This window comes from Acipenser ruthenus, chromosome 16 (assembly GCF_902713425.1).
Source record: "Acipenser ruthenus chromosome 16, fAciRut3.2 maternal haplotype, whole genome shotgun sequence".
In the NCBI taxonomy this organism is placed as follows: Eukaryota; Metazoa; Chordata; class Actinopteri; order Acipenseriformes; family Acipenseridae; genus Acipenser; species Acipenser ruthenus.
The window spans coordinates 2,109,882-2,137,820 of record NC_081204.1 but is presented as its reverse complement, the minus strand read 5'-3'; the positions used below and the strand labels follow the sequence as shown (position 1 = coordinate 2,137,820).

The 27,939-nt window shown below is 43.3% G+C and overlaps 2 protein-coding genes across 4 annotated transcripts; both read right to left on the bottom strand.

The window, feature by feature from the left end:
* Positions 1 to 3,251: 3,251 nt before the first annotated feature.
* LOC117412623 (tumor suppressor candidate 2) lies at positions 3,252 to 6,118 on the bottom strand. 2 transcript variants are annotated; one of them, XM_058988364.1, is made up of 4 exons: positions 6,033 to 6,118; positions 4,919 to 5,166; positions 4,327 to 4,447; positions 3,252 to 3,904 (listed from the first exon to the last, which is right to left on the bottom strand). In XM_058988364.1, exons 2-4 carry the CDS (start codon positions 5,065 to 5,067, stop codon positions 3,839 to 3,841), a joined length of 336 nt encoding a protein of 111 aa, XP_058844347.1. In that variant the 5' UTR covers positions 5,068 to 5,166; positions 6,033 to 6,118; the 3' UTR covers positions 3,252 to 3,838. The 2 variants fall into 2 exon arrangements, with proteins under 2 accessions (XP_058844347.1, XP_058844348.1); XM_058988365.1 differs by having other exon boundaries at positions 4,919 to 5,122.
* A 639-nt stretch (positions 6,119 to 6,757) lies between these two features.
* Positions 6,758 to 27,776, bottom strand: LOC117963563 (ras association domain-containing protein 1-like). 2 transcript variants are annotated; one of them, XM_058988363.1, is made up of 7 exons: positions 26,993 to 27,776; positions 25,511 to 26,288; positions 20,041 to 20,165; positions 9,737 to 9,841; positions 9,331 to 9,619; positions 8,844 to 8,959; positions 6,758 to 8,430 (listed from the first exon to the last, which is right to left on the bottom strand). In XM_058988363.1, the coding sequence occupies exons 2-7, from the start codon at positions 25,809 to 25,811 to the stop codon at positions 8,284 to 8,286; spliced, it is 1,083 nt and encodes a 360-aa protein (XP_058844346.1). In that variant the 5' UTR covers positions 25,812 to 26,288; positions 26,993 to 27,776; the 3' UTR covers positions 6,758 to 8,283. The 2 variants fall into 2 exon arrangements, with proteins under 2 accessions (XP_058844346.1, XP_034760077.1); XM_034904186.2 differs by lacking the exons at positions 20,041 to 20,165; positions 25,511 to 26,288; positions 26,993 to 27,776 and adding an exon at positions 16,329 to 16,957 and having other exon boundaries at positions 6,763 to 8,430.
* Between the last annotated feature and the right edge of the window lie 163 nt (positions 27,777 to 27,939).

The window sequence follows — 27,939 nt, the reverse complement described above, 5'->3', positions numbered from 1 at the left end:
TTCCTCCCCACAGAGAACTCGGTCCGCTGTGGCCAGTCCCGCCTGTGGTAGTGCGCCTTGGTGTCCCTGCTGTCCCAAAGGCAAAGATAGCAGGGAAACTTGGTAAAACCGCCTTGGAGACCCATCAGGGATGCCACCATTTTGAAGTCTCCTATGACCTTGATGCCATCTCAGAAAAATGCAGATATGTATCCACTTAGGCAGCTGGAACTAAACTGAACTGGTGGGCTTAAGGCCCCTGTATTTATACTACTATTTATATTACTGGAAAGTTCTAGAAGTTACTCAGCACTGAATCTATCTGGAATGTTCTGGAAAATAGGTACATTTCAAAATATCACTGTCCTGGTCACAAAAGCAAACTTTGTGGGGAATAATAGCCATTTTCTATACTTTTGAGGCATAAGCAATTAGGAAATAACTTACTACCCAGGAACCAAAAAAAAAAAAAAAAATTGTTACACGGTGTAATCTATTCAAACAGCTAGGTAATATGCTAGGTTTAAGAGTTCAAGTACAGGAAAGGAAGGACAGTTAAGAGGGGCACAGCCCAATAGATACGTATGAGGGGGTGCCCAGGGGAATGAAGACAGCAAGACTGGAGGGTTACAGACCTCCATTGTAAACAATAATGACAGCATTACCTGATCTCAATTTCCACTGCTGAGGAAATCCACTACCTCACTGCCTGCAGGAACTGCTGAATGGGAAAGGGAAGTGCTGGAGAGGATTTCTTTGCTTGCATTGCCAAGGAACAAATTTCTTACAGGGAATAATGCCCCACAGGAACCATGCACTCACTTCAGATTTTTTTCCACAGACAATTACATGGGGTCACGTTTAAACAAAATACATGCAGTGGATGTATAGAGCAAAGTATTTCTTTCACATTTTTTTTTAAACATTCAGAAACTGGTTGCACCCCAGTTAGCAGTGATTTTGGCCAGCTTTGTCACCGTATGTAAAGCAGTTCAAGATCTGTGGTAATCAGGGGGATTAAGAGCTGTGTCTGGATAATTCAGGGATGGAAATAAGACTCCTATTGCAGAGCAGTTCAATACAAGCTTGATTAGCCACAAGGTGTGTGTAATAAGCTCAGGTGTGTTTTGTTAAACTCCTCGCGAAACCAGGAATGTGAGTCTTATTTCCATCCCTGTAAATGGTCTTCATCAGAGTCCAATTGAAAACAAAATATGGAAAATTTAAACAGTACTGGATTTGTGAGAAGGATGGTATGCTAATGAGTTTTTTTTTTTAAACTTTGGTTATTCCACCTTTAAAAAGATCTGAATACTAATGACGTGATCTACACAGTCCACAGACAAAAGGGTTAGAAACAATTAAGAAAAAAAAAAAATATGAAAATTCCGCAATTCACTGAGGATTTTGTTTTATTACTTTTAACAAACAAAAAGTCACAAAAACATTCTTTTAACTTAAAAAAAAATCCATAAATATTAACAAAACTGATTTCTTTTTTTATCTACTCACATTTTTTTTTTTTTTTGCAGAAATGCAGTAAGTACTTAGTGCTGCACACAGGATATCATTTATTATATACACACTGATGAAAAGCCGACCCTTGCCTGGACTGGGACGCTGGCTCAAGGCGCAGAACACCACAGCTACATATTTACACAGTACTTAAGACACAGCATCTCTTTTATTATTTTTTTGATTTCATTATTCCGTCGAAGCGGCAAGATTTCAGTTTCATTTTGTCCCAAGTGCTCAAGGGGGCGGCAGATTGCTGCATCCCATACAGCTTTCCAACTTTGGTCTTGTAACACAGTACTCTGTCTTTGTAATGTGTCATTCACAACACTGGCATCTGCTTGATACTTTACATCTAAAAAAACAAACTAACTAACTAAAAAACAAACACCAGCTGGAGTACGTCGCAGTTCAGTGTTCTCAATTATACCCTGCACAATTTTCAATGGGTGGTATCATCACAAGACGATAATGCACAGTTCCTGGTAATTAGATTAGGTATATTTTTCTGAGTCACAGCATCATAACATCGACCCAGAAATAATGTATTTAACAAGAGACTCAACCGAGATTTCAATGTTGAAAAAGGCAATGTAGTCCATTTTAATGGTTTCTACAGCAGCGTTAGGGATTACACCCTCCGTCACTAAATGTATTTATAAGTTCCAGCAAATAAATAATATGGTTCGCTAAAAAGACCAATGTTAAAATTGACCCACATGACATAACAGGACTGAATGTAACCTGAAAATGGGAGACAGACATGGCAGATCAAGTGACCACAGTCAGACACTGCTCTGTTCATTTTCATGGCATCTGCACTAGAACAGCAGGGATCTGTGGATTTTTTTTTTTTTTTTTTTTTTTTTTAAAGCAAACGTTCCAGAACCTTTTTAAAACACACAAAGCAGGAATGTAAACGGCAGCCACGCACACTGGATTGAACACATATTACAATATATTTTTCTTTAATTAACTTTAGTTTTTGCTTTAATTAAATGGGGGCATTACTTATGTTAATACAAAAAACACACACAAGCTTGCTAAATGTTGCCCAGCCATTTTTCTCATTGCTATTTTGAGAATGATTTAACTTCACTGATATTGACTGCGCAGTCCAAAACTAAAAGCACTCTGGAGCCCTTTCGTTATTACTTAGGCTATGCTGCCACCTTATGATGCAACATTGTCACAGCACTTCTTCCCAGGCAGGCTCGCACATAATGATCATATTTATATTTCTCCCAGCCCGAGGCACTGAAAATGATTACTGATAAAGGAACCTATTGCCAGCTATAATAGAGGTGTGACACATATACACATGGGCATCAACCAGCCTATGTAAAATCATCTTAAGCTGTAAAGATCAATTTAACCACAAGAGGGAGCCACATCTCATCAGAAACATGCAACTTATTGCAGAACACAGTATTATAACCGAGTAGCACATAAAATCTACTACATTATTTTAGTTGTAAAATATTGCTAACTGCTACGGACACCCACAACTGACCACTAATTGAGGTATTGCTGTCTAAACGTATAAGACTAGTATGATGTACAATTCACACACACACACACAGACACACACACATTACTAGAGTTTTATTTTAGGGGTCTTGTCGTGACGAGCTGCTTCGGCTTAGGGGGACCTGCTATCTTTTACTTCACTTCATTTAGTATCTGTATAAAATGGGGTTGCCAAGAAAGTATTTTTCAAGCAGACGGGGTCCATAAAAACATAAATAAAAACAAAAAACAAGCAAATAAGTTTATTTTTCCCAATTCATCTTCCTTTTGATAATCCGTGGGCAGAATAAATAGGACGCCAATACAGTCAAACCTGTATTAAAGACCATTTGTATATAAGGACCACTCACACGGCCCCAGGAGGGGTCTTGAGTCAGGTTTGACTGCACATGACTTTCACATTAACATTTGAAGGATTCAATCAAAGAGCACAAGTTCATTCAGAAACCCATGACAGAAAAAAGAAAGTAAGGCCTGCATGTTTTAAAGAGAGTGGGTTAGGTGGGGATGGATCTGAGCCAACAACACTTTACATGAACCTCCTCCCTAACGGAGCTCGCCGGTCAGGGTGTTAAACTTACACCTTCCCCCTTTTTCTTTTTACAGTAAGCAGACCGGGGTTTATATTTTCCATGAGGCACGACACAGCAGCCGCCGCCAAAGAGCTCCCAGCACACCAGCCAGCCCCCAGGACGCGCGCACTCCCCGGGGTGCCGTGGTGAGAATGGAAGTTCGGGAGGGACTGCATGGGGGAGGAGGGGGGGGCGGAGTCGTAAGGGCGTCAGCCATGGTCTTTCCTTCCAACGCCTCGCCGTCACACCTCGCAGAGCACGACCGGGAAATCCACGTGGATCCGAGGGTGATCCAGCTTCACCATTCCCTGCAGGGGCAAGAGGATTTCACAATTAAAAAGTGAAAAAAAAAAACACAGCGCTATTATCAATTGTTTTACCTGAAAATCAGACATCACGTCACGACTGCAATCCGCTTAATGATCCAGCAGACTGATGTGCCAACGACTATTCCTTCCTCTTCTGTTAGGGTGTGCTCTGCAATACAGGTTCCCCCCACCTTCCCGTGCAGTGGACTTGGAAAATGTTTTACCGGGATGGAGTTGAAATGTACTAACCCAGATCTCAACAGGACAGACTGCTTTACTGCTACTGCGTTACTGCTTTACCTTTTTGCTGTTCTTATGCCAATACTAGCAATGTGCTAAACTATTATAAAGGTGTGTTAGGGTGTTCTCTGCTGTTACAGACAGCTGTGTAACTTGATGATTTGTCTGGACCAGGTGCTCACCTGAGGTATTAGATTCTTCTGAATCTTCTTCAGTTTCGCTCTCTTCCTGCCATTCTTCGTCACGATTGTCTCTTCGTAGAACTCGTGGGCCAAGTCTCCGTCCTCATCGTAATACAGGGAGCTGTGGAGACAGGAGAGGTTGCTGGGAATCTGTGTCGACCTTGGATCTAATTAATGGGTCACTAATCACAAACACATCTAACAGACCAGGCACACGGCAGCAAAGTGTTGACCCTTACGGATCAATCACACATGCTTTTCAAAGCTGGCAGATGGGCAGCGCTGGACACTCATCTTTAAGGGGATGGCAACAATGGTGTCAAGTGGTACTAACTGTATTCAACTAGTGTCTTTCTGTGGATCTTTAGGTAACTTACACTGCTGTATGACTAACATTTAAATGCATTATTCTATTTTCATTTCATCCGACTTCTCCTAGTGAAACCTGGAATTGATCAAACAGTATTATTTCTATACCTAGGTCACTGTGTGCTAGAGACATTTTTAGGAGTTTCACTTTAGTGAATAATTAGTAGCAACCACATCAAAAACAAAAAATCAGATTAGCAAAAGCTTTATTTAGTATACGTACCTCCTTCTAGTAAACACGAAGGGAGTGCAAGACCTGCTGCCCCGAAGCCTGGACAGTGTCTGTTCATTGCCACCGTTGGCTGGATCCGAACCGATACCGGAGCCAGCAAAAGGCCAGAACCCACGCGATTTGGAGCCGCTGCCACCCATCTTCAGCGCCGGGACATTATTTTCTGGCCGGACAGAGCCAGCAGAGAAGGTGCGACTGAATCCCAAAATAGATGCTGGTCACAAAATAAACTGATTTGTCTGTTCCAAGTAAAAAAATAAATAAACTGATGGAGCGACTGAAACCTAACAGCAATATTACACAAAACAAATTAACAATATCTGCCTTCGTCTCAGAAGCAGTCTGACAAGTCCACACTCAGCATAAACGTTTTCTAATAAATATTACCCACCCAATAGCGCTTTTTACAGCCAACAAAACTCCCGTCTATAAGAAACTAAATCGATTATTATTATTATTATTATGATGATGATGAGATTTTACACTTAAACCGTTAGTCGTATGTGTACAGAACTACAGATTGAAAAGCGATAAACACTGTAGCAGTGTTGGGCCTGCTGCTGTACACTTAGAAAAAATAACTGGCCTGTCAAATCGGTTTTTCTTCTACACACTGTAGCCGGAGTTATTTGTGTTGTTTAATCTGTCTTCTCCTCACAGCACTGAACTATCTAATCGTATATATCTATTTCTGTTAAGACCTCTACTGCGCAGATTCGAGTGAGCGTCTTGTCACAGATTTAGCCGGGTTACACAAATAACATGTAACATGTACTGTATTCGTCGCTAAATGTTCTAACCGAACCCGACTGGCCCTTTTTAAGTGTCAGATATAGTAACTGTTAGTTACCACTCTCGCAGCAGAATGATTATCATCCTGTATTAATGCTAGTCTAGCGTTTCTTTTTGCGAGGCCCGTCTCAAAGCAGGTCGCTAATCATAAACCTCTATCAGGCTTCTGTTTCGTAATTATGTGCAGAGAAGCTCCAGATACACTACAGAGACATCATTCTCACTACCAGTCCGGGTCTCATATCAGACGCCTCGGTTTTCTATTTTCTACACCCCCTTAAAAATAAAACAGACACTCCTTGATAGATTCTACCTTTTTCTATATAAACACCAAGCACAGCGAGACGCGACTGGAACTACCTCACTTCCGTTCCCTGACGGCCCTTGTCACGTGGCGAGTTCTTCTTCGCATAGGAGCAAACGTGCCATTCTCTTCCAAGGGCACAGGGTACACAAGTGACATTTTCAGAGGTCATTTACCTACAGTCCTGTACCTGTTGTAACGACCAGTCGGGGGACCAGCGGGATTAATAAACACAGCATTTAACATGGGAGAAAAGGTATAGGGCTTTTACTAAACTGCTGTAGAAAATCTTCACTCACAAATTGGAAAGCTGGGCAAATTATGAAAATAGCCCAAAATTATTATTATTATTATTATTATTATTATTATTATTATTATTATTCTCTCCTCCACCTATAAAGTTTAAAGTCAAAGCGGTATTCTGAATTTTTAAAAACGCCCACTTTACACAAAGGTAAAATATTAGAAACTCCTGCCATAACATGACCTCTGACAGGACACACAGCTGGTCTGTAAATCTAAACCCAGGGTGCCCAGCCCTGGTCCTGGACAGTGAGGATTCAGCAGGTTTTACAGGTATCCATAGCCTCTTGACCTCCTGTAGATTACTGCATTTGTGTGCAATTCGATAACTGAGGAGTTTACTGATGACATTTCACAAATATGTATTCTACAGATGAAAGTAGTGCAAGATTATGAGGAGCCCCTGTATGTTTAAAAGGTGTTTCCAATACTGTCCTGTTCTATTTCCCAGTGAAACGTGTCTGTTACATGGAAGTGGTCTCTCCGCAGGGATTCATCATTGACACTGGGATACAGCAGAGTGGGCACTATACACAGGTGATCTCCCATCCATGGCGAGAATTAGCAGACTTTGTTGACTGCCCAGCTTTTTTACTTTCTCCAAAGGAATCAGCAGCACAGGAACATGATCCCCACCCTCTTCACACCAGTATGCAGTTCCATCCCTCTGTGAGTCAAACTGGCCCGCACTGGCTCCCAGCCACAGCGAGTGTGTGGTGAAGGGGGTTGGGGTTATACTGATAACGCTTTGAAGAGCAGAAATGACAGGAAGCTTTACATTTCAAACTGGCACAGAGATGCATGCAACATCAACACAGTTCATTTCAATGGGGCTTTCTCATCAGTTTTTATTTCTGTTTTTAGGCACAAAGTTGTCTCTTGATTAACAGTTCACGGTCTTGAATATGAAAAAAAAAAAGAACCAAACCAAAACTTTTTTTTTTTTTTAAATGCTGAGAAAAATCAAACTTGAAACTCAAAAAAGGGGCAAGTCATCACCTTCACATCCATGTTTTGAATTGAACCTCAGATTACAGAGCTTTCATATTGGTTTCTACCTGAACTTAGACTCTAAAGAACAAAATAGAAAAAGACTGAGCCGCTTAGGCTCGTTAAAACAAAATCCAGGGTGGTCATTGCTGTGTGGGATATAGCATGCTGCAAAACATGGGTTACCAGTGTACTGCCCTAAACCCTTCAATTGTTATCAAATTACAATTACAATATGTAACACGAAGGCATTAAACAAATACACATCCAAAAAGTACTGGACTGAAGACATGTGATGTGTTATTATCTGGGATTGTTTAAAAAAAAACTGAACCATTACAAATATGAAATTTCATGTTTTATATAAAAAAAGCCTAAAAAAAAATAATAATGTAAAATCTCCCATCCCACCCACCAAGACTTGAATTACTATTCCAATAAAAAGCAAAGCGAAAATGGGCAGTGCACAGGATTCAGTCAAAGTGCTTCTCAACACAGAAGCCTTGTGACCTACACTGTGTACTGTACAGACAGTCCAGTCATTCACTATGAACACTGTGGGCTTGGATACCCGGGTGGCTAACTTGGCAGTCTCTAACACTTCAACAAGGTTCCACAGTGCTGATGGTGGGGATGGGGTGGAGTGCTCCCCAAAGAAATGAAAGGAGTACCCCATTTCCATGTTCCCCCCACGTTATTTCTGAACACACTGGAATCATACAAGAGACTATTAAGGCAATCAGTCATTGCTGGACGCAGCCAGTCTCTCACAATCTCTCTTTCACAAGCACAACTCATTCTCTCTCTCATTCCGGGTCGAAGGCACATCACGGTTCGTTCCATTCGCTCTCCTCACCACCCACACTCAGGCAGTGTCCATCCACTCTCTCGGTCAGCTGTGATCTTTGGAGAAAAGGCGACTGAGGCCCCCTGGTGGCCTCTTGGCAGCACTGGGGCACGTCCCATCTCAGCCGGGGGTGTGGCTGGTCAGGGCCTCCTGCATCTTGATGCGTGTGCGGGTGTAGCGCTCCACCAGCTGCTTCACGTGCTCCTCCTCCTCGCGCTTCAGGATGCGCAGGAAGTTGTGTAGCTCCGGCATACTGAAGGCGTCCCACTGCAGAGACACAAAAACAGGGTTAAGGAAACAGGGCCCCCTGGTGGACTCTTTGCAACAATGCAACAGCCAGCTGCTTTGTTCTACCTTGCTTTTCTTTAGATACGTTTCATTTGATTTTATATACTGTATATATATATATATATATATATATGGTGAAATACAAAAGAAAAGAGGCTAGGGAAAGGCTTTTCTTTATTACAATTACAATTGTTTCCCTTTATTTATTTGTATTAATCCATGAGATTTTTACTTATTTTAATTTTGCACTGGCTGGGTGCTATAAATTGCATAGAAGTAGCAAGAACCCTTTTTTCCTGATGCCTAACATTCCTCAGAAAGATTCTCTACGCATCCTGTCTCCTGCATGCTTCGTGGATTAAGATCCTCTTTGCTCCCCTGTCCTCACTCACATTCACGTCTCCAGTCTCGTTCTCCTTGAGCACCAGGCTGAGCACCTTCTCACTGGGGCCGGCACACAGACGCAGGTGAAGGGGCCGCTCCTCGTCAGACAGCTTCCTCAGGTACACTGCAAACACACAAACGAGAGGGACCATGTAGGTCAGACCAAGTGTGCAACACATCACAGCCTCAGAACATAAACCAACACCTGACCAATTCACCTTTACAAACACTAAAAGAAACGTAATCAATTCAACCACAGTTTCATTGTGGGTAACTGCAGCTAAGCGTTTTTTTTTTTTGTGCATTTAAATTTTTAACATTGAAATTGAACATGGATTAACACGTGTAGGGTGTATTTCACTCATTTGTATTTTCCTTCCTTTCTCAGTTCGTTTATCCGAGTTGAAAGAGCACGCTGTAAGAATTGTATGTGCATTTTGTTTTGGGGGCAGACCCATCACACTGGAAACGATGGGATCCCACACAGCTGCTCACCTTGGTCCTCACGCTCGCTGCGCTCGAACAGGGCGAACTTGCGGGGGTTGTCCACCACGGTGAACTTGTTGAGCAGCGCCTCGATGACCTCGTGCGCCTTCGTCTGGGAGCTGATGTGCAGGTGCTTGGCCGTGTCCTTGGGCAGGTAGAAGGAGGTGCGCCGCTTCACAGCCGTGCCTTTCCGCACCTCCAGGGCAGAGGACGCCTTGCGGGGCGGGGGAGGCACGGAGACCGGGCGCACCAGCTTCAACTGCACCTTGATAAACCCAGTGTAGGAGCCGTCCTTGTTCTGGGGACAAAACAACACAAGACACACGGCGTTGAGACACCAGGGCAATCAAGGGATCTTCCGCCGTGCTGTAGAAGCAATGGTTTGATCAAAGCCGGTTCCTTCCTGTGTGCTCACCATGGCCATGAAGAGGTTGCTGTTGATCTGTGCATTGTACTCCCTCACTTTCTGCTCAATCTCACTCGGAGACAGCTCCTGCTTCTCCCGGTCTTTTTGCTCGTCCTGAAAAAGAGAAAATTCAACCTTATTACATCGTTGGCAGAAACAAGGTTTGCTCGCTTATCCCTTTCAGTCCTGGTGCCTCATCTTTCCGCCGTATGTTAACATATGCTGTCAGAAATGCCTGATTCCCCAGTGTTCTCTGGTATTCCACAAGGAGGCAGCAGAGTACTGCTCGATTACTTTAAAAGGGCTTTCTGATGATTTACCACAAGGTGGGGCACTTGAGCCATTGGGCCGAGCAAGTTGATCTGTCTTATAGTAATAGCCTGCAAACCATTACGTCTGCTGCCGAGCTTCAGTGGGCAGAATAGATTTTAAACTGAAGAGGAACAAAACAACGACCTAAAAACAAGATGAAAAGAGAAGCCCAGGAAAGTGGACGCTGATAAAGCCAGAGCAACAGTGGCCCAGCAGCAATGTTAATATTCCTCCTATAAATCTTACAAGGCATCTCCCCAAAGAGCTGCTCCCTCCTCTGCTTCTCTTTGATTTTTTAACCAGTCTCCCATTTCTACTGTGGCCGCCTTTCCACTGCAGTATTTGATAGCTCAATAGTGCTTTACCATGAAAGGCAGCTCTGAATTGTAGCATTAACTTTGATGATACAGTACAACAAATAAACAGCATGCTTTTTTTTTAAGTATCATTTTTTAAGATAAATGCATGCTTTTGTGATAAGATCAGTTGTACAAGCCTACTATTTGTTTTCAAAGCTTTGTAGAAAGAAAAAGGAAACGCCCAAAACATGAACTCATTTCTTTAAATGTTGGAAGTGGATGTGAAAGTTTCCATGTCGCTCTCAAGGCCAGCGCTCTCTGAACACGGTCAGAGCTCTGGGCTATATTTAGCTGAACACATACAAGCGCTTCCTTCCCAGCGAGGGTCAGCCTCGCCTCCCCTGGGGCTGAGCCCACAGCCTAGCAGATGAGGCTTGTGTAAATCAGCATGTTCTGAGTATAGGGCAGCCACTGTCTTCAGAGTGATACTGTGCTACGTGTATGTATTTAAACAGATTCAAGTTAAACTTCAATGCAAAACAAAGTGAAATACATGCAGAACCGAAGCTCCAGTTTTATATGTTACTGCATGCTTCCCATCCCATCATTAGTCATACAGGGACTGCAGCGGATACACAGAAGATGAGACGGCATGCACGAAACTCTGTCAAAATATACAGGGTGTTTTTTTTTTTTTTAATTCCAATTTTATAAAATGTGTAATCTCTTTTTTTTTTTATTTCAGTTTTTATTACATTTTGTATTGGACTGTTTCCCCAGCCAATACAAGATAATTACAGCTGTCACGAAACCCACAACTGAGTGTAAAACAGGATTGATTATCTCATTTACTACTATAATCAATCAAACAATCAAGCTGGCAGGATTATTTCATGCTGCAAATCAAATACCCCCTGCCCCCCTCCACGAACAAATGTTGTGTGCAATGGCTTCAAAATAATGACAGTTTTAGTTGCATTAGTGGTTTGAGCTTTTCACTATCAAACCTCAGACAAGAGAGAGAACAGAATCTATAACGGCAGGGTTTCACACAACACTGCCCGCTACACAATGACTGCGCTGCACTGCTGTTCAGAGCAGGTGTGGAGACTGCACCCGATACAGAGCCTGCAGTAGATGAGCTGAAGGCAGCACTGAGAGAGACACAGTGCTGTAAACCAGGCGGTGCTGTGAACACGGCAGAGCCCCGAGTGTGCCCACCGCATCAACCAGCTAGCCCCAGGATGGGACTTCCTTCTGCAGCTGCTGCCCTCATTCAATCCCGATCGCTCTCTGTGTGATTCACTGCCTCCACTGTGGCTGACAGTTACAGCAAGGCTGTGTTAGCCTGCTTGTGTATCGACAGCAGGGATGGATGCTAGACGTTTCTCTTTTTACAGATCTTTAAAGGCTAAGTAAAAACGGTACCTAAATGATCACGCTGAGTTTGTTACCGGAGAAAGGTATGGCATTGAAGTGCTCTTTACGTCTTTAGTTCCTAGCTTTTAGTTTACATTTTTTTCAATGAATACTTTGGGATGACGCACCTGTGGAAGTCAGGGGAGGGTCTGACTCTGTCAACTGTCATCCGACCCGGGGATGGGAATGCAGTGGGGAAACGTTACGGGAATCTTTCCCAGAGCAGCTGGAGAAGGAAATGCCAAGCCCCACTACCCCGGCCCTGCCCCTCAACAACTCGCTGATTGATTTGCTGCTCTGTCTTTTTCTTTGTGCTCGCTCTCTTTTCTTTCCTTATCCTAATCTGACAAATTAAAGTGACGTTAGCCAGCACTGATTTCCACTCCCTCTCTCTCGCATTTCTTACCCACAATGTTCTTGCTCACTTGTTGCATCAGACGTACTTCCTGTTCTCATCATCAGCTAAGCAAACCCATGATATCACCATTAACCAATCGGATCCCTCCTCTGGGGTGTGTGTGCGTGTGTGTGGGGGCGGGGAACACTTTGCTGCCCCTCCTATCTCCATACTTGTGGAAATGCAATACCGGCACCGCCACGACTGTGGTTTCCTAGTCTGCATTCCAAAGCCCTGTATTCATACAAAAATAACTGCATTCTTCCTTTGTTCAAAAGGAACGGCTCACAATGAAAGGCTTGTTTTACAACAGTTTCTTTTGCAAGAATCACAGCTGACACCAGCACTAACCACCTCCAGCTCAACGGCAGCAGGAATGGTTTAAAACACACATACAATGCTTCAACTCTTTAAGCAGGTTTGTCCCTGGTGGGATGAACTGGTGAGGTACAGTAGGTGGATATTCATAACTGATACATGCAAAAGGCTGATCATACTGTATTGCGACCTGCATATCGCGATACATATTCTATTGTGGCATTAGTGTATCATTACAGCCCCACATCTTGGCAAACGAGACAGCACTGCACTCCCAATTCAGAACTGATGCACGAACGCTTTCTGAATCTCACTCCAGGTACAGTATTATACTGCAGATCATGCTGCGCTAGTGTGGAAGGGTGTGTACTCCAGCAGGGTTGGGGTCTCAGTCTGATGGTCCGTATTGACCCTTCCCAGGCCCTGCTATGAAGCCCCTTTCCCAAGCCTGACCCTGTCCAGGGAGCTGTGTGCAGTTCTCACTGATCTGGGAGAGGCGGTTCAGCCCCTTTCCCTTTCCCTTTCCTCACTGCTGAAGCCCAGCCTGGACTTGAGGCAATGGAGCTTTCCTGAGGAAACACCGGAGGACATGTGCTGAACAAGGGTTTTGTTTTGATACAAATCAGCTGTTCCTGATAATCCAGACCAGAACATCCTCGGGTTCCAGGGTGGCCTGCCCTAGCTCTCTCTCACCCCTCCCTTGTACCACTCCAGGTCATGCTTGCTGCAAAAGGCATTGCTGCTTTTATAAGCTGAAAATGATGTGTTTTTGTATGGGATAGGGACGGACAAAAATGAACCGGTCAGTCAGCAGGGATGGGAATAAGGTTCCAGGTTTTACTATGAGCTTGATCAACCGCAGTGTATAGGTAACAAGCTCAGATGTATCTTATTAAGCTCCTAGTAAAACCAGGAATGGATCAGACTGCTATGCAATGGGAGTTTCCATCCCTGGTCAGGGAGGCCCCAAATGTCTGTGCTCTGGTTATTTTGGAAGACTAAATACCAGCCTGTCATTATATCCTAAAATGAGAACAGGCGACACCATTTTAAATAAATAACTACTGAGAAAAAAAGAGCAGACAAAATTAACATTTGGTCAATTGAAGCACTCGTTTTGCTTCTCAGATTGAGCAAAGAAAAAAATTCACTCCCTGCAGAAATAAGCTAAACTGGGAAAATGTTGTGGGTGTTGATTCTAGCCATCCACCTCCTGTCTAGACCAAACGGTAAATCAACTTTACCCTTTGCAGCCTAAAACAAAGACTGCATGTGTCACAATCCCAGGGAAGGCCAGTATACAGAAAACCTGTTTTAAAGTCAAGTTTCTGCAGCAGGATAGCATCACCTGTGCACTCGCTTGCATGTGGGCCAAAAGCAAACCAGGCTGGTATAAAGCAGGTGTGTGTGCGAGCTGGCAGCAGAGCCAGCATCTCCTGTGTGAATCCGGGACACGACCCCAGGGGCAGTCTGCACAGCAAAGCCAGCCTGCCCAGCTTCCTAAGGAAAGAGGCTGCAGGAAACATGTTGACCCAGAAGACAATGAGAGCCAGCAGGCTGCCAATATTTCTCTGTTAATGGTAGTGTGGCGTGTGCAAACGAGCCCAACACGGCACTCTCAGCAAACACTGCAAGCCATTACTGGTGCGTTCTCAGCAGATAATGGGAACAGATGTGTCGTTTTCAAGCATTTCACTTCCAGACAGTGGATCCATTTCCACTTAAAACACACAGCAACTACCAGTTCTCAGTCTGTAGCAGCCAGATTCAAAGCATGTTACAGTACTAGGACCTTTCAGCTACACCTGCCAGGCTATGCCGGGTGAACGTAGGAACAATTTCTTGTCCACTAACCACATATTTTACTGTACCTGTAACATCTAACATTCCAGTGTGGTGTGCGATCCAGTGTTACAGCTCTCAGACAGGACTGCAGCTCTAAACAGTCCTGCTATCTATACTTACAGCACTAACTCCACAACTATTTCAATCTTCTGGTAACAAAACAAAAAGACAAGCAGTGGAGCCAGACTCCAATGCTGAAACGGTTTCCCCCTGGCAATGACGCGGACACCCTGGCGTCACCATTTCTGTTCAAACCACACAAACCTGATGTTCTATAAGCCTTTTGTTTTTATTGCTTTACGATTGGAGTTCTCCACTAAGCTTATCTTGGTGTCAGCAGGTTTAAGTGCTTCTTCACCTCAACAAAACAGCTCCTCCTTATAGGATGCAAGCAAGGAAACCTTGTAAGGTGCCTGATTTATTACTGACAATCACTGGGATATGAATCGCATTGTTTCTTTGAGCATGCATCAGAAAAAAAAAACCTTTGCAGATCACAATTCTGGATGAAAGGCACTATAAAATATGACTTTGCATGGTTTAACTGAGATGGTGACGGAACGCTAGATTAGAATCCTCCTGGCCACATCCGTGTAGCATTCTCTGGGTTTAGCCTGTCATAGCGCATAGTCCAATCTGTCACCCTTGGGATGACTGGAATACCAAACAGCCTGTCTTCACTTTCTCCACGTCTACGAGCACATGGGCACGGCAGCTCAGGGTGCAGATGGAACAGGAGCTGCACTGGCAGGGGTTGCTGTGGGCTATGCATGCAATGCTGGGCATCTCCGAATCCATCACGGCATTTCCCTGGAGACGCAGAGCTATCACCAGGATCGTTTGTCATGCAGAGAGCTGGAAGACAAGCTCAAGCACAAGGCCCGTCAGCGCCTTGCTTACCAGTCTAACAGATTAAACACACCCCTCCCCACCACCACCTAACAAAAAACAAATGAAACCTCTGCATTAAAAACCCTCTTCTGATCTGAAGTCTAGCCTGCCTGTACAACACTGCATCGCTCATTGTCATGCATGAGACACGCAGCACTGTTTTTACTATGCAAGGATAATATTTCCATATATTCAAATGACTCAACACAGATCCCCAGTATGAACATTACACAAAACACGCGCCTAGTGTGCACCTCAATTCAGATGCAGGGGGAAGCTGGACAGACCTGGATATATTGTTAAGAGACGAGGAAAGACCTGGTCTTTAACCAATCTGATCCAAGACTTACCAAAACCTTCCTCAATCCATAATGATGAGAAGGCAGCACACGGTGTGACACGTTGCCTGAATCAGACCATAAGGAAATGGAAGACTTGTTCTTTTCCAGTTACAACTACAAATGTGACTGAGCAACACTAGCAGTGACACAATCGTGTTCCAAGAACGATGCTTTGAAAAAAGAAAAGGGGGTTACAGTTACATTTATAAATATAAACAATAAGTTTGCAAACCCAAAGTAATTCCCCAAACCAATGCCAGGGCATTGTGGGGCATTACTGGGGTGCGGTGGGGATTAAATTGGGGGTTCAGACACCAATTATGGGGATTTGATCTCTTTGTGACAGTACATTGTGAACCCCCATCCCACTATTCCCCAAGAGACGCGTTTACTACAACTACTGCATATAATTAAAACATTTAGATAATTTTCTACACCAGAACTAAATTAAATACATTGACTATTACTAAAACGAAAGAACGGTTTGCTCACTGATAATATACAATTACCGCATAATATATCATTTTAAATATCTTAATTATGTATCTTAAACACAATTTTGATTGCTACCAGTACACGTTATTATTATTATTTGTTTTAAATAAGACTATTAGCCGCTTAATTTTGTTTCTTAATTAATTGAGTTATTACGGATCTGACTCAATGTTATTATTATTATTATTATTTTTTTTACTAGACTTTAGTTACCGATGTAAACAGCCTCAACCCCCAGATACATTCAAACACACACACGCTACCCCTAGCCGCTGATCTCTCACCTTGCCGATGTCTTTGCGTGGCTTGCGGAAGAATGAGGTCCGAGCTGTGAAGTACTGCTCGAATTCCGAGTCCGAGTCTTCCTGGCTGCAGTAGCCGCTGCTCGTGGTGCTGCCCCAAGTCATCTCAAAGGACGGGGTCGACACTTCAACGCCGTCTCTCATCCCGTGCCTTCGCCCAAGAAAACTATACAGCTGTAACTAATATAGCAAGACCAGCCCGCAACGCCTTTCAAATTTAAAAAAAGAAAACTGCCAGCCAAACACTACAAAGTTAAAACGGCCGTCAGCGACTCTTAATTTGAATACGATATATTTGCTTAGGTAATGTAGTTCTCGACATACACGTTTACCTTACTTTATTTATTTTTTCCTAATGTTATATAGCCTGCGGTCTCTTTATACAAATGCTTTATTGCTTTGTATATGTCTTAACTTTTTGTCTTGTTGATTGAGATTTCCTGTAAAATGCGTCTTTTCTTTCCACTAGTTCACTCTACCCACGTTGTCGATTCTGTAAATGATTCGCGCTGTGCTCCCCTTCTCTAGCTCTCTCTAAACCTCCCCCCGCCCGTTGGAATTGGAAAATACACAGCTGCCCAGAACCCCTCCTTGATTGGATAGCGAGGGAACTTCCAACTGCCTAATGACTTCATATTCCCCTCCCTTTTCCTGTCCCTAGCAAAACCTAGGGATTCCTGCCAAGCACCATTAACACCCTCACTGCCAGGCTGTACCAGAACACACTGTTCATTTTTTTTTTTTTTAATCTTTAACTCTGAAACACACCTAATTTATGCTGTTTAATCTGAAATAGATTTTTTTATTGTGCTTTATGTAGCAAAGTGCAAAACACAAATACTATGGTATACCATGACAAAGCCCTTTATAAGCCAGTGTTATACATGTGTTACTTTGACAGCTAGATCTAAATTCTTAATAGACTTTGCTATCTGTAATATTCTGACATGCAAACGCTACAGGAGTTCCACAGTGCAGCCTGGTGGTAAAGCATTGGTGGAGTTAAGACCGGAGGTGTTTATAGGTTCTGGAGTCCTGGTGTGGGGAGGAAGGAATCTTCAGTCCATTAGCATGGAGTGCTTCTAGGTCTACATTCCATTTGAATCACGCCATACAGACAATGCCACCTAAAACTCATGCCTCCTGTTCACTCAGTGTCTAACTGTACTCTTCTGTATAAGCATCTGCTCACACTTTCGACCATCTGAAACAATCAGTGTCACTCCAGTTTAGCTGCTTCATTAATGTAGCTAATGAACACAGGGCACACTGTGTAGGTTTGTGTATTGAAACATACTAAGACCTCAGACTGATAATCAATAGCTGTCTCAGACATCAGTCACATCAGAATGAATTGAGTAGTACCCATTAAACTGTCGATTGCTGTAATAATAGTATCACAGCATAGCACAGAACGCTCGATAAATCATTAATCTAACACGCACACACACAAACACACACACTCCCACATGCACGCACCCCCCCCCGCACACACACACACACTCGAACACACACACACTCGCACACACACACACACACACACACACACACACACACTCAATCCAGTATGATGTGGAATTGAAGGCGCTGCACCCCACAAAACCTTCAGAAAAAGAACAGATTCAAATCCCTACAATTTATTATTTCATAGCACCAGCGAGCACATCAGAGACAAAGAGGCAAACCGTACAAATAGACAATGCTTTGGCCCGGTAACAAGTTTTCTAAGACCTTCAAGGGGTTTTGTATCCTGGATTTCCGAGGGCTAGAGCTTCAAACAGGCTATTTCTGATGTTTGATTTGAAGACTGCTGTGAACATTGCGTTGTTATTTCCTCTTACTCCTGTCTGCATAATAATTAGACTTGTGCAATATTCATTTTAAGGTACTGTGTTAACTCATGCATTATACAGACAGAAAGCTATCACTGGCTTGCATGCTCTGCATTCATAATGTTCAAAATGTAAGCCCAGAATGGTTCACCCCATACATCACATAACATAATCACATAGGAACATAAGAGGCTTATCTCCTAGCCCCAGGGCACTATCTAATAGGTTCTTGAATAAGAACTATTCATGCACATGTTTGTACTTCTGTTCTTCTGTGCTATATATTTGAAAGTTTAGGATCCTCCCATGATGGAAATGGACTAACTGACTAACCTGCCATATCTGTGAATTTTACAACACTGCAAATCACAGATAATTTCTGAGATGACAATTCTCATCTCATTTGTGACTTTACTCAGTATTGCAACAGTATGTGTGTGTAACAATACCTCTTTACTATGGAAGCTTTCAACTTGGTAAGAATACTGTGCTGACTAACCAGCATTGCTCTCGATTCTGACCTTCACCCCCTCCACGTGCCCGACTGACAGCCCACTGTGGTTGCCTGGCAACACAGAACTCCATTACCAGGCCAGCAGCCCCTTTTCAGTTGCTAGGCAACCCCCACCCCCACCCCTTCGCTGCTGGAGAATCGTTTAAATTGTGGCTGGGTTCTGGCATGGCATGAATAGATAGGTAATACAATCTGGGCTCTCTACAGATGGTACATGGTGCCTGTAATGTCCCAGAGCCTCAAACCCTGATCCCTGGGGTCTGCCTTGAGGTCAAAGCTTGAAGCAATCTCCCAGTCCGGGGCACTCTCATCTCTCAACCAGATGAGCAATGAACAAACCTCCTGCTTCCAACTCACTCTGCAAAGCAGCCCAATGATATAACTTACTGTGGAAATGTGTCTTTAGATCCCACCACTTCTTTCATATTCACTGCAGGAGAAGCTAGCCTCGCCCTCCTGTCTCCAGTCTCAATCCCAAGCAGACTGGAGCCGACTGTGCAACGAAAACCACACTAACAAAACATCTGCAGCTATGCTGATTAATAATACAACACAGTCATAATGATGATGACTATGTGTGTATATCTTGAATCTTTTAAGATTAGATTTCCTCTACATCTGGGCTGAGCAAATACAATACTTTCCAGGTATTAAACTCCATTACTGAACTCCACCCCCATCCCAAACAGGGCTGCCCTCTTTCCTCCCCTTGTTCTCCCTTTACCCCATGGATACTGGAGGCGTCAACAGCCTCTCTTCCTTCCTCAGAAACTCTATTGCATGCGAAAAATTCAAATTCTTTATTTCACCTATCAGCTCAGAACAGATTTTCATATACCAGTACTGCAGTGACCCGGGGAATAGGGAGTTGTAAATAATTAAGGATTTAAACAGCTCACATTATCATCCTTACATACTGTATATTAGCATACGAGTTCATGCAATTTTAATTAAAGCAGAGCCAGAATTTCACTAAAGATGGATCTGAAAATAGACACCTCTCTCTCTCTCTCTCTCTCTCTCTCTCTCTCTCTCTCTCTCTCTCTCTCTCAAATGAAAAGTGTCTAAAAATGTCTTACACAACAGTAATAAAGAGCTAAGAAGGATGCAATTTGTATTTTGATGTGAAGAGCGTCATTCACTTGGCCTAACTTCAGAAGTCCCGTTCTTGGCTGTGGGGCTTGGGAAGTAAAGACTTCAAAATCAGTCGAGACAAGATTTCTGAGTGACGTAGTTAACACCTGAGCCTTGCTTATATCACTTCCACGGGACACTTTTAATATCCAAAACGCTCGTGTCATGACCCCTCAGCACAGGTGGGGAGGGTTCAATCAATATCATCTCTTACCACATTGGTGTCTGTCTCCACGGTGTGCTCTGCAAGATCTGATTGGTCAGTGAAGCGGTTCCTTTGCGCGCTGCAGTCCAATCGGATCAGTGCCCGACACCTGTAGTGACATGTGAACCCGCAGTCTGAAAATAAATAAATACATAAATATGTAAAAAAAAAAAAAAAAAAAAAGAAAAAAAGAAAGGAAAGCTACCTATCTTTCTTCTTCATGGTATTTGATGTCACCAATGCTTTCCAGTGGTGCGCTATGCTGCGGCTACAGCAACTACACTTTCCATTGTGTTTCAAAAGCATAATTACACTGGTATACCGTAGAAGGGTTAGTAACATTAAAACACAGTGACCCAATGACAAAGAGATTAATTAAACCAAAAGAAAAAAAAACAACGATTCTGAAGCTTGATTAATGTGATCACGTTGGGGTTTTTATAGCCAGTGTGACAATGCTGATGTGTTTCTGTATGACTTTGCTCTTTATTGACACAGGAAGATGTAAATCTCAATTTTACGGGAAAACATAAAGGTTAAACAAAAATAAGTTTGAGGGGTTTTGTACTGTGAAGTGCTGGCTGTAAACGGTGATATGAAAAGCTACATTGTGCACAATAAAGAAGCCCAGTGTATGCAATGATTTTAACAGACAGCTCATTAACCAGCCCTGTCATGACGATCTGCTGCCCTCTCCAGCCCTGCAGCACAGGAGACGCAGTATCCCTGCACAGACAGAGCCTGCATTCACTGCTCCCCCACCTCCCCATTGCCAGGGCAGGGGATTCTATATATATACACACAGGCATGAGATTGCAGGAGCATTACATCACTGGAGAGCCCTGGCAAGCTCAGATCACATGACAGCCTGCTGAGGAGTGTGGGAACAGGGGGCTAGCTCTCTCTGACAGCGTGGAACTAGCAGCATGTCCAGCATGAAGGAGTCGCCTGGGGGGCAAGCCAGTCTGCTGTGCCCTGGAAGCACTACACAGCCTGGCCTCCAGGGGTGCTTGTCCAGGGATACAACTCGTTAAGAGAAACCTCCTGGGCTCTTAACGAGCTAATCTGTTTTTCTTTTGTCTCATTTCAACTCTGCACGCACTTCTGTAGGTAAGGCGATGCCTAAGGAAATAAAAAGCATTTACATTAAGTTTACCGCGACACGGCTGAGCATTTTGCTTTTCACAAGCTTCACCATACTTCTGTTTACTACGCTTTCCTGCGCTTTTACTACAGTACACAGCAGAAACGCTCACGATTGAAAGCACTGGCTTTTATGCACACCCTCCCTGTTCTTCCCTGTAAGTCGAATATGCTTTAATTCAAATCAAAATGGATAATTGATTAATATGCAGATTGCAAAATGCAGTCCAAGTTGTTAGTTGGTATTTATCTAAGCTGTGGAAGGAAGTGGTCCTAAGAACTGTGAAACAATTTCTGCAAAAGATTTAGTGCTAGAGCAATCTATGACTCCTTACCAGCTGCACTAAGAGGCAATGCCACCAGCGGTATTGACACATATTCAAATCTATTACAGTAACAATGCTGGGGATGCCATTATCTGCTAAGTTAGTATGCTGTTGCTATAATCTCACTGCATACTATTAGGCAGAATTGCTGCTTCCATAAATAGTTACAAATATAAACCAGCAGCCACTTAGATAAATGGGCCGGAGTATTACGCTGTCTCGGATGAATGTGGTAAGTATTCCTCAGTGTTGCATGCACACCACCACAGATAAGAGTTAAACTACACTGCGGAATGGGACACACACTGCTCTACCCAGTTAGTTACACACTGTTCAGTTTTCTGTAGGAAATGAGACACGGGTCTGGTTGTTATGCCAGATTCCGCAGAGCAAAATCACAATACAATGTGGCACAGTGGTTAGTCCATTAAGAGTCATACCCCAGATCAGTAAAGGAGAGGGGATCTGGGGTATGAATCTTAATGAAGACACTGACTCACTGTTACTCAGCCTCCTGTTTCCTTCAATTAAAGAGGATGTATATAGTGGAAGTAGAGCAATATTACACTGAGCTAATGTATTCTTTTTCTTGTCGAGATACACTTTGTATTATATTCTGTTTGACTTTTTCAATCCCCAAAGTTTAAAGCACCCGTGTGGCCTATAGAGCTCCTAAACATGTCTTCTCTGCCAGTACAGCTGGTACCCCAGAGTGTAACCATTAGCCGGTCCCCCACCCCCAAACTGGAGCTTATACAATAGATAGATTCTCAGAAACCAGATATCTTGTGTTAAGGAATGTCTATAACAAGTTTCATCACAGCTTGATTAGGGTTTCTCCAGATACAGCTCAAACATGTAAAGAGAATGAATTTGCAGGGCATATAATGAAACTGTGCTGTAAGTAAAGGTGGCTTACACAACTCAAGGGCTACACTGCCATCTAGTGCTGGCATCAGGTAGTAACTGATGAAAAAAAATGCTGTTTGTCAAACCAGTTGTGGCTTTTAATATGCAGCACACATGCAGCACTACTTGCACACTAAAGCCATCACACAGATTCATTTAAAACACTTTTGCATGTAATAAATATGTGTACTGTAGATACTGCTATGAAATCTTTGAAGTTATTTGCACAACAGTCAGTGTATATAAACGCATCTTCACTCTAACGTGGAGTGTGAACACTTACTTTATATGTGTCTAAATAAAACTAAAAAAGATCACTATATCTATATGCGAGAGGCGAACTCAGACAAGAAAAAAGCTCTCAGCAAACCTGTTTCTGTTTTTAACTGTCGCTGAAGATGTTGAACACAATGGCAGCAGATAAGAAGAGCTGGGTGTTCTCTGCCATCACTTCATGTTTCCCCCCCTCCCCAAAACCACATCCACCCTCGCGCTCAGATACACTGACGCTACACACGCACGCACACACCTAACGGAACCCTGTGCGTTCATTACTGGAGGAGCTTAAAGGGTAACAGCCTGACCCAAGTGCTGTTTGGAATGGGTTGCAGCGTGGCACAGAGGTTAGAGCCAAGGGACTGTAGTGTGAAGCAGTGTTTGTACTAGTGTGAGATGAGCTGCTGGGAAGCCGTGTGGCACAGTGGTTGAAGGAGGGATGTGTTAGAGTAATTGTTTGTCATTTCCTCCCACCTGTGATGTCCAAGTCATCTCTTCTAATGTTATTATCAGGGCACATTCTCACTGTGCCCCCTCCCCCCTCCCACCTCCTCCAGTCTGAGAAATACCAGGGCGCCCACACTGGAAGCCAAGCCATCTTGGGCACAAACAGAGAGAGCACTGTCTCAGTGTGAAACAAGGACACAGCAACACAACTCTGTACAAACCAGGACACGCTACAGTTCAGCCAAAACCACGCGGATCCAGCACTTATTTAGCATTTTAAGGATTCAGCCGAGCACTTTGTCCATTTGAACCCTTTGTAAGATCTCTTAAAGCTATGGTAACACTATACAGCTCTCCCAGTAGTAAGTCTATCAGCTGTGCATGCAAACATCAAAGTAAGATTAAACAGTAATGTGTCAGTTAAGGGTTTTCATGTTTACAATGGGTCTGGGTAGGGCTGGAGCTGCTCTCAACATTTCATTCTTATCCATTTATTGCACTTACTACTTGCTCTTAATGGAATTTACTCTTAGAACCAAATATTTGTAAATTTAATGAAACAGCGATGAAACTGAATCACACAGACACAAAGAACCATGACCTCTCCGTCCTGACTGTGCAACATCAGTTCACAGTGGCCTTCACGATGAAACTGAATCACACAGACGCACAGAAACAGGGAAGTGCTCTGTTTGTTGAGTTGCCTCTGTTTTTATCCACGCTTCCAGATTTGACCGCTTATCTTCTGCTGCTTTCCCTGGGAGGGGGTCACTCCAATGCCACTTCCTGTAGATATGAACACAGGCTCCCACACACAGATGTACGCTCCAGGGTGCTGGGTTTCCTGTCCACACCCTTCCCAGCTCCCTCATCTCCCCCTGCCTTGCAAAGCTGCCTTCAAATCCTCACAGGAGACTTTCCCATAAGGACTGGGTCCCTCGCTTTGGGATTTGAATGCAGTGCGTTTCGTTTTTCTACTTGCATGGAACGGGTCGGAGACACCTCCTAACTAAAGCGTTCCCTGAGAAGCTGGTTCTATACCACACAACATCCACTGCTTGCTACACAGCTGGAAAAGTGTAATCATGCACTTTGCATTGCGAGAAAGCCACACATTGTAAAACTTGGTGTTTACGTCAAAATATGATAAAAATGATGGTTTCACTTTTCCTTCCTAATACATTCTGCAGAACCTTGAGAAAGGAAGCACTGAGCACACTCAAAATACACCAAAGAAAAACTGCAGCTCAGTTTCATGACGTAAAAAATGCAAGTACTGCAATTTTAGCCACAGTGAGGCTGAGCTGAACTTGTGTTCAGCATACTGTGTGGTTAAACAGACATACTGAAACAGAAAACAGCACAGTAGCGCTATTCTCAGATGCTCATTTTGGTTCATCTTTTTATTTTATTGTGTTACATGTTCCCATGTGTTGCTACAACTGTTTACGTAAGGTGTGTGTATTGTTTACATTGGGTTTTTTTAAAATTTTGACCACTTTTTTAAACTTTTACACTGCATTCCCTGCCTCAAGATGGCTTCCCATGTACCTGCATGGACCTCTCAGAACTACATTTCCCATCATCCTCCTGCTCACTGGTAAATCCATCTCAGTTACATATGTGAGCAGGAGGATGATGGAAAATGTAGTCCTTCTGTACCCTTTAATATCTGGTTTCATATCCCATGTAGCCAAACATGCTCAATCATGCACAATCAGAAGTGTAATATTGGTATAAAGTTCCTCCAGACCTACAAATATTCATGTTTTCAGTAAAATAAATTGAATTAAGAAGTCACAAAAGGAAGATTTTCCAACATGGCAAATATGTTTTTTGAAAGAACTGATAACTGCTGTTACCCGTCTTGTTATTAAATACTTTATCTGTGTCATCTCTCTCTGAGTCCTCAATAAAAATTGCAAATGCAGAACTGAAATGTATCTGAATATTAATCACCACCTGCCCTAAAATAACTCACTTCCACTGTTAATAGTAGGAGCCTGATCTGATCTGATGGACACTTTCCCAGGGATTCCCATCAGTGCAAACGATGCCCCACTTATAGAATACCCTTACTGTATGTAAACACACTAGTGCTACTAAACATTGTTAAAAAAAAAAGACTGTTTCCTTATCTACGCTTCAGTGTGAGCTGTGTTTGAGAGGTCTAATACTTCCCCAGTACTCTTTAGAGCTTGTCTGTAATTCTGGGGAACCTCAGTCAGTTCCGTTTCCCCTGTCTGCTTTGTGTGGAGAAGTTCTTTGCAGAGTTTGGAGGCCTCCGCCCTGTTCCACGTGCTTTGAGGTGATAATGATGTCACTGCTGATAATGATGTCACTGCTGATAATGATGTCACTGCGTTTCCTATACTCACGTGTGCAGCGCAGGCTCTGCTTGTACAGCCCCCAGATGAAGTCCCCACAGAGGTCACACCAGGTGGGCTGGGCGTGGGTGCAGGGCTGGAAGTCGTGCCCTTCCCCGGCCTCGTCAGTCAGACGGGGGTCCAGGCTCTCCCCCAGCAGCCGGATGACCCGCACTCGACTCAGCAGCTCCGGCAGCTTCCCCGGGCTGATCCGCAGCGCGTTCACCCTCTCCAGCCGGGGGGTCTGCGGGGTGAGTTCTATACGATCCTCCAGGGACATCTCCTTCAGCTCGATCAGCTCGCTTTGGGACATCCCGACAGACAGGCAGCTGGACCGCTGTGGAGGACACTGCACAAGGTGTCTATACTCTTACTCCAGAGTCCTGCGGCTGAGAAAGTCAATACTGCTTTGATGGGGAGCTGAACATTAAAAAGAAAAAAAAAGAGAATTCTAATCCAGGCTGGAGCCGTTCCTTATCATACGTACATTATCTCAGCGCTATAAAATGAAACACATTTCTGTAGAGGGGAGCACTGTTAGTGTAGTACAACCCTCCCTTTTTTTGGAACCTCTGAAGCTGTGCGAAAAGTCCACGCAAGGAGATATTGGAGGTAGGCTACAGAGACATTGAAATCTGACCAAGCCAGCGTGTGTGTTCAGGCTTCCAGATTCCCCTTCTAGTCCTGATCTGGAGCACATAACCAGCATGTCCCACGGGTCATTTCTCATTCCTGTCCTCGTCCCATTTTAAAACATGCTTTATATAAAGAATAGTGATTTCCTTAGTTCCTGTAAGAAAAAAAAACAGCCATTGATGATTGGGATGAATCTTTACGAGCAAATTTAAGACGATGCTTGGCGCACTGTATTCCGGGGCATCGTTATAGAAAGTGGCTACTCAATGCGGATCGGAGCTTCCACATTTGGATATGAATCGAGCCACTGTTCGTCCCTATCTCGTGGCACATTTTCACATAAAGCACAAAGCACACCAGAAACTGAGACGAGCATTAAAAATGCATTTCCCCCCCAGACCCTCAATACGCAATACAATTATGTAACTATAATCAACTGACTTCCAGCATTTTATATAATGATGCTGTGCGCGCAAAACTATTTTGACAAACCCTTGAACATGCTAAACAGTTTTCCCCACGGTAGACCTTGAGAAGCGGAATGCATAGCAAGCCAGCACCTCGTTCCTCGACCTATATATGCAAGCTAAACTTCTCACTGCAGACAGAAGGGCCGTTCACTTGACACCAAAGCCCGCTGTAAACACGCAACACCGCAGAAAGTAGGCAGTTTAAAGACTAAGCTACACGGTCAGAGAGATTCGCTTTTTTCCCCTATATTTTTTTTAGGTAGTAAGAAACGCCGTGTTTAGCTCCTGTAAATACTGCTTACTTGTTTTCAGTACTTTTTTTTTTCAACTAGCTTCTCACTACTAGTCTGGCAAAACAACAACCACTATAGCAAAATAAAAAGCATACCTTTTTTATTTTAATTCAACAAACGCCTTTCTTGTGTCGGTTAAAACTGTCCATGCCCATCACTGCAGAAGATGGAGAAATGTTTATAAATCCACTTGATTTCGCCAAGGAGAATGATAATAAAAACACATCGTCGGGCTCTGTCTGTTAAATTGCGCAGAGTGAAGAACCTGTCCAAAATGTAACGAGAGAAAAAAAAATAACACATACACAGCGCCAGTCCACTCTTTTCAACCTACTTTGTTTCACCCTGTTAACAACCCAAGCGTTCAGCGGTTCGTAAAATCGCATAATGGACTGTGAACACACGAGCACACAGCGTTCTGTGAAGACGTGAATCGTTACATTTCCACACAGGCAACTCAAATGGGGTAGCCGCCCGTGTACGTCCCGTTAAGAACGCTCAAGAAGTATCTTAGCCTAGTTTTGCAGTTTTGGGGAAAAACCCTGGTGATTTTATTTTTTTAAATATGCAAACTGTCAGTCCAGTAAAAAAAAAAGTAGCGGTGTTGCAGAATCACACATAAATCCATTATTTTTAAAGCCAGCCTAGTAAGTATCAATGTAGCTTCACAGTAACACACACCCCTTGAAGTTGATTCAAAAGTTGCACAGACGTAGTTACTTATTTTTGTTAACAATTTTCAGCAGTTTCCATAAAAATGTTTAAGGAGGCGAGGCGCGTTACTGGAGTCACAGCTTTATATTTAAATGTACGATAAATATGTGTTGGTCGTAAACGGTTACGAAAAATAAATTTGAATTACTTCAGGCTGAGTGAAAGGAACGGCACTGCCCTGAAACAGCCTTCTTAAAAAAAAAGCCCAGAGATCCACCTTTAAAAAAAAAAAAAAAAGCTGTCGTTTCTCCTGAGGTCGCTGCTGTCAGTCTGGGGGTTGGAAGTGGGAGGCATTTTGAATTAACTGGTATTAGGCTGTGGTTAACCT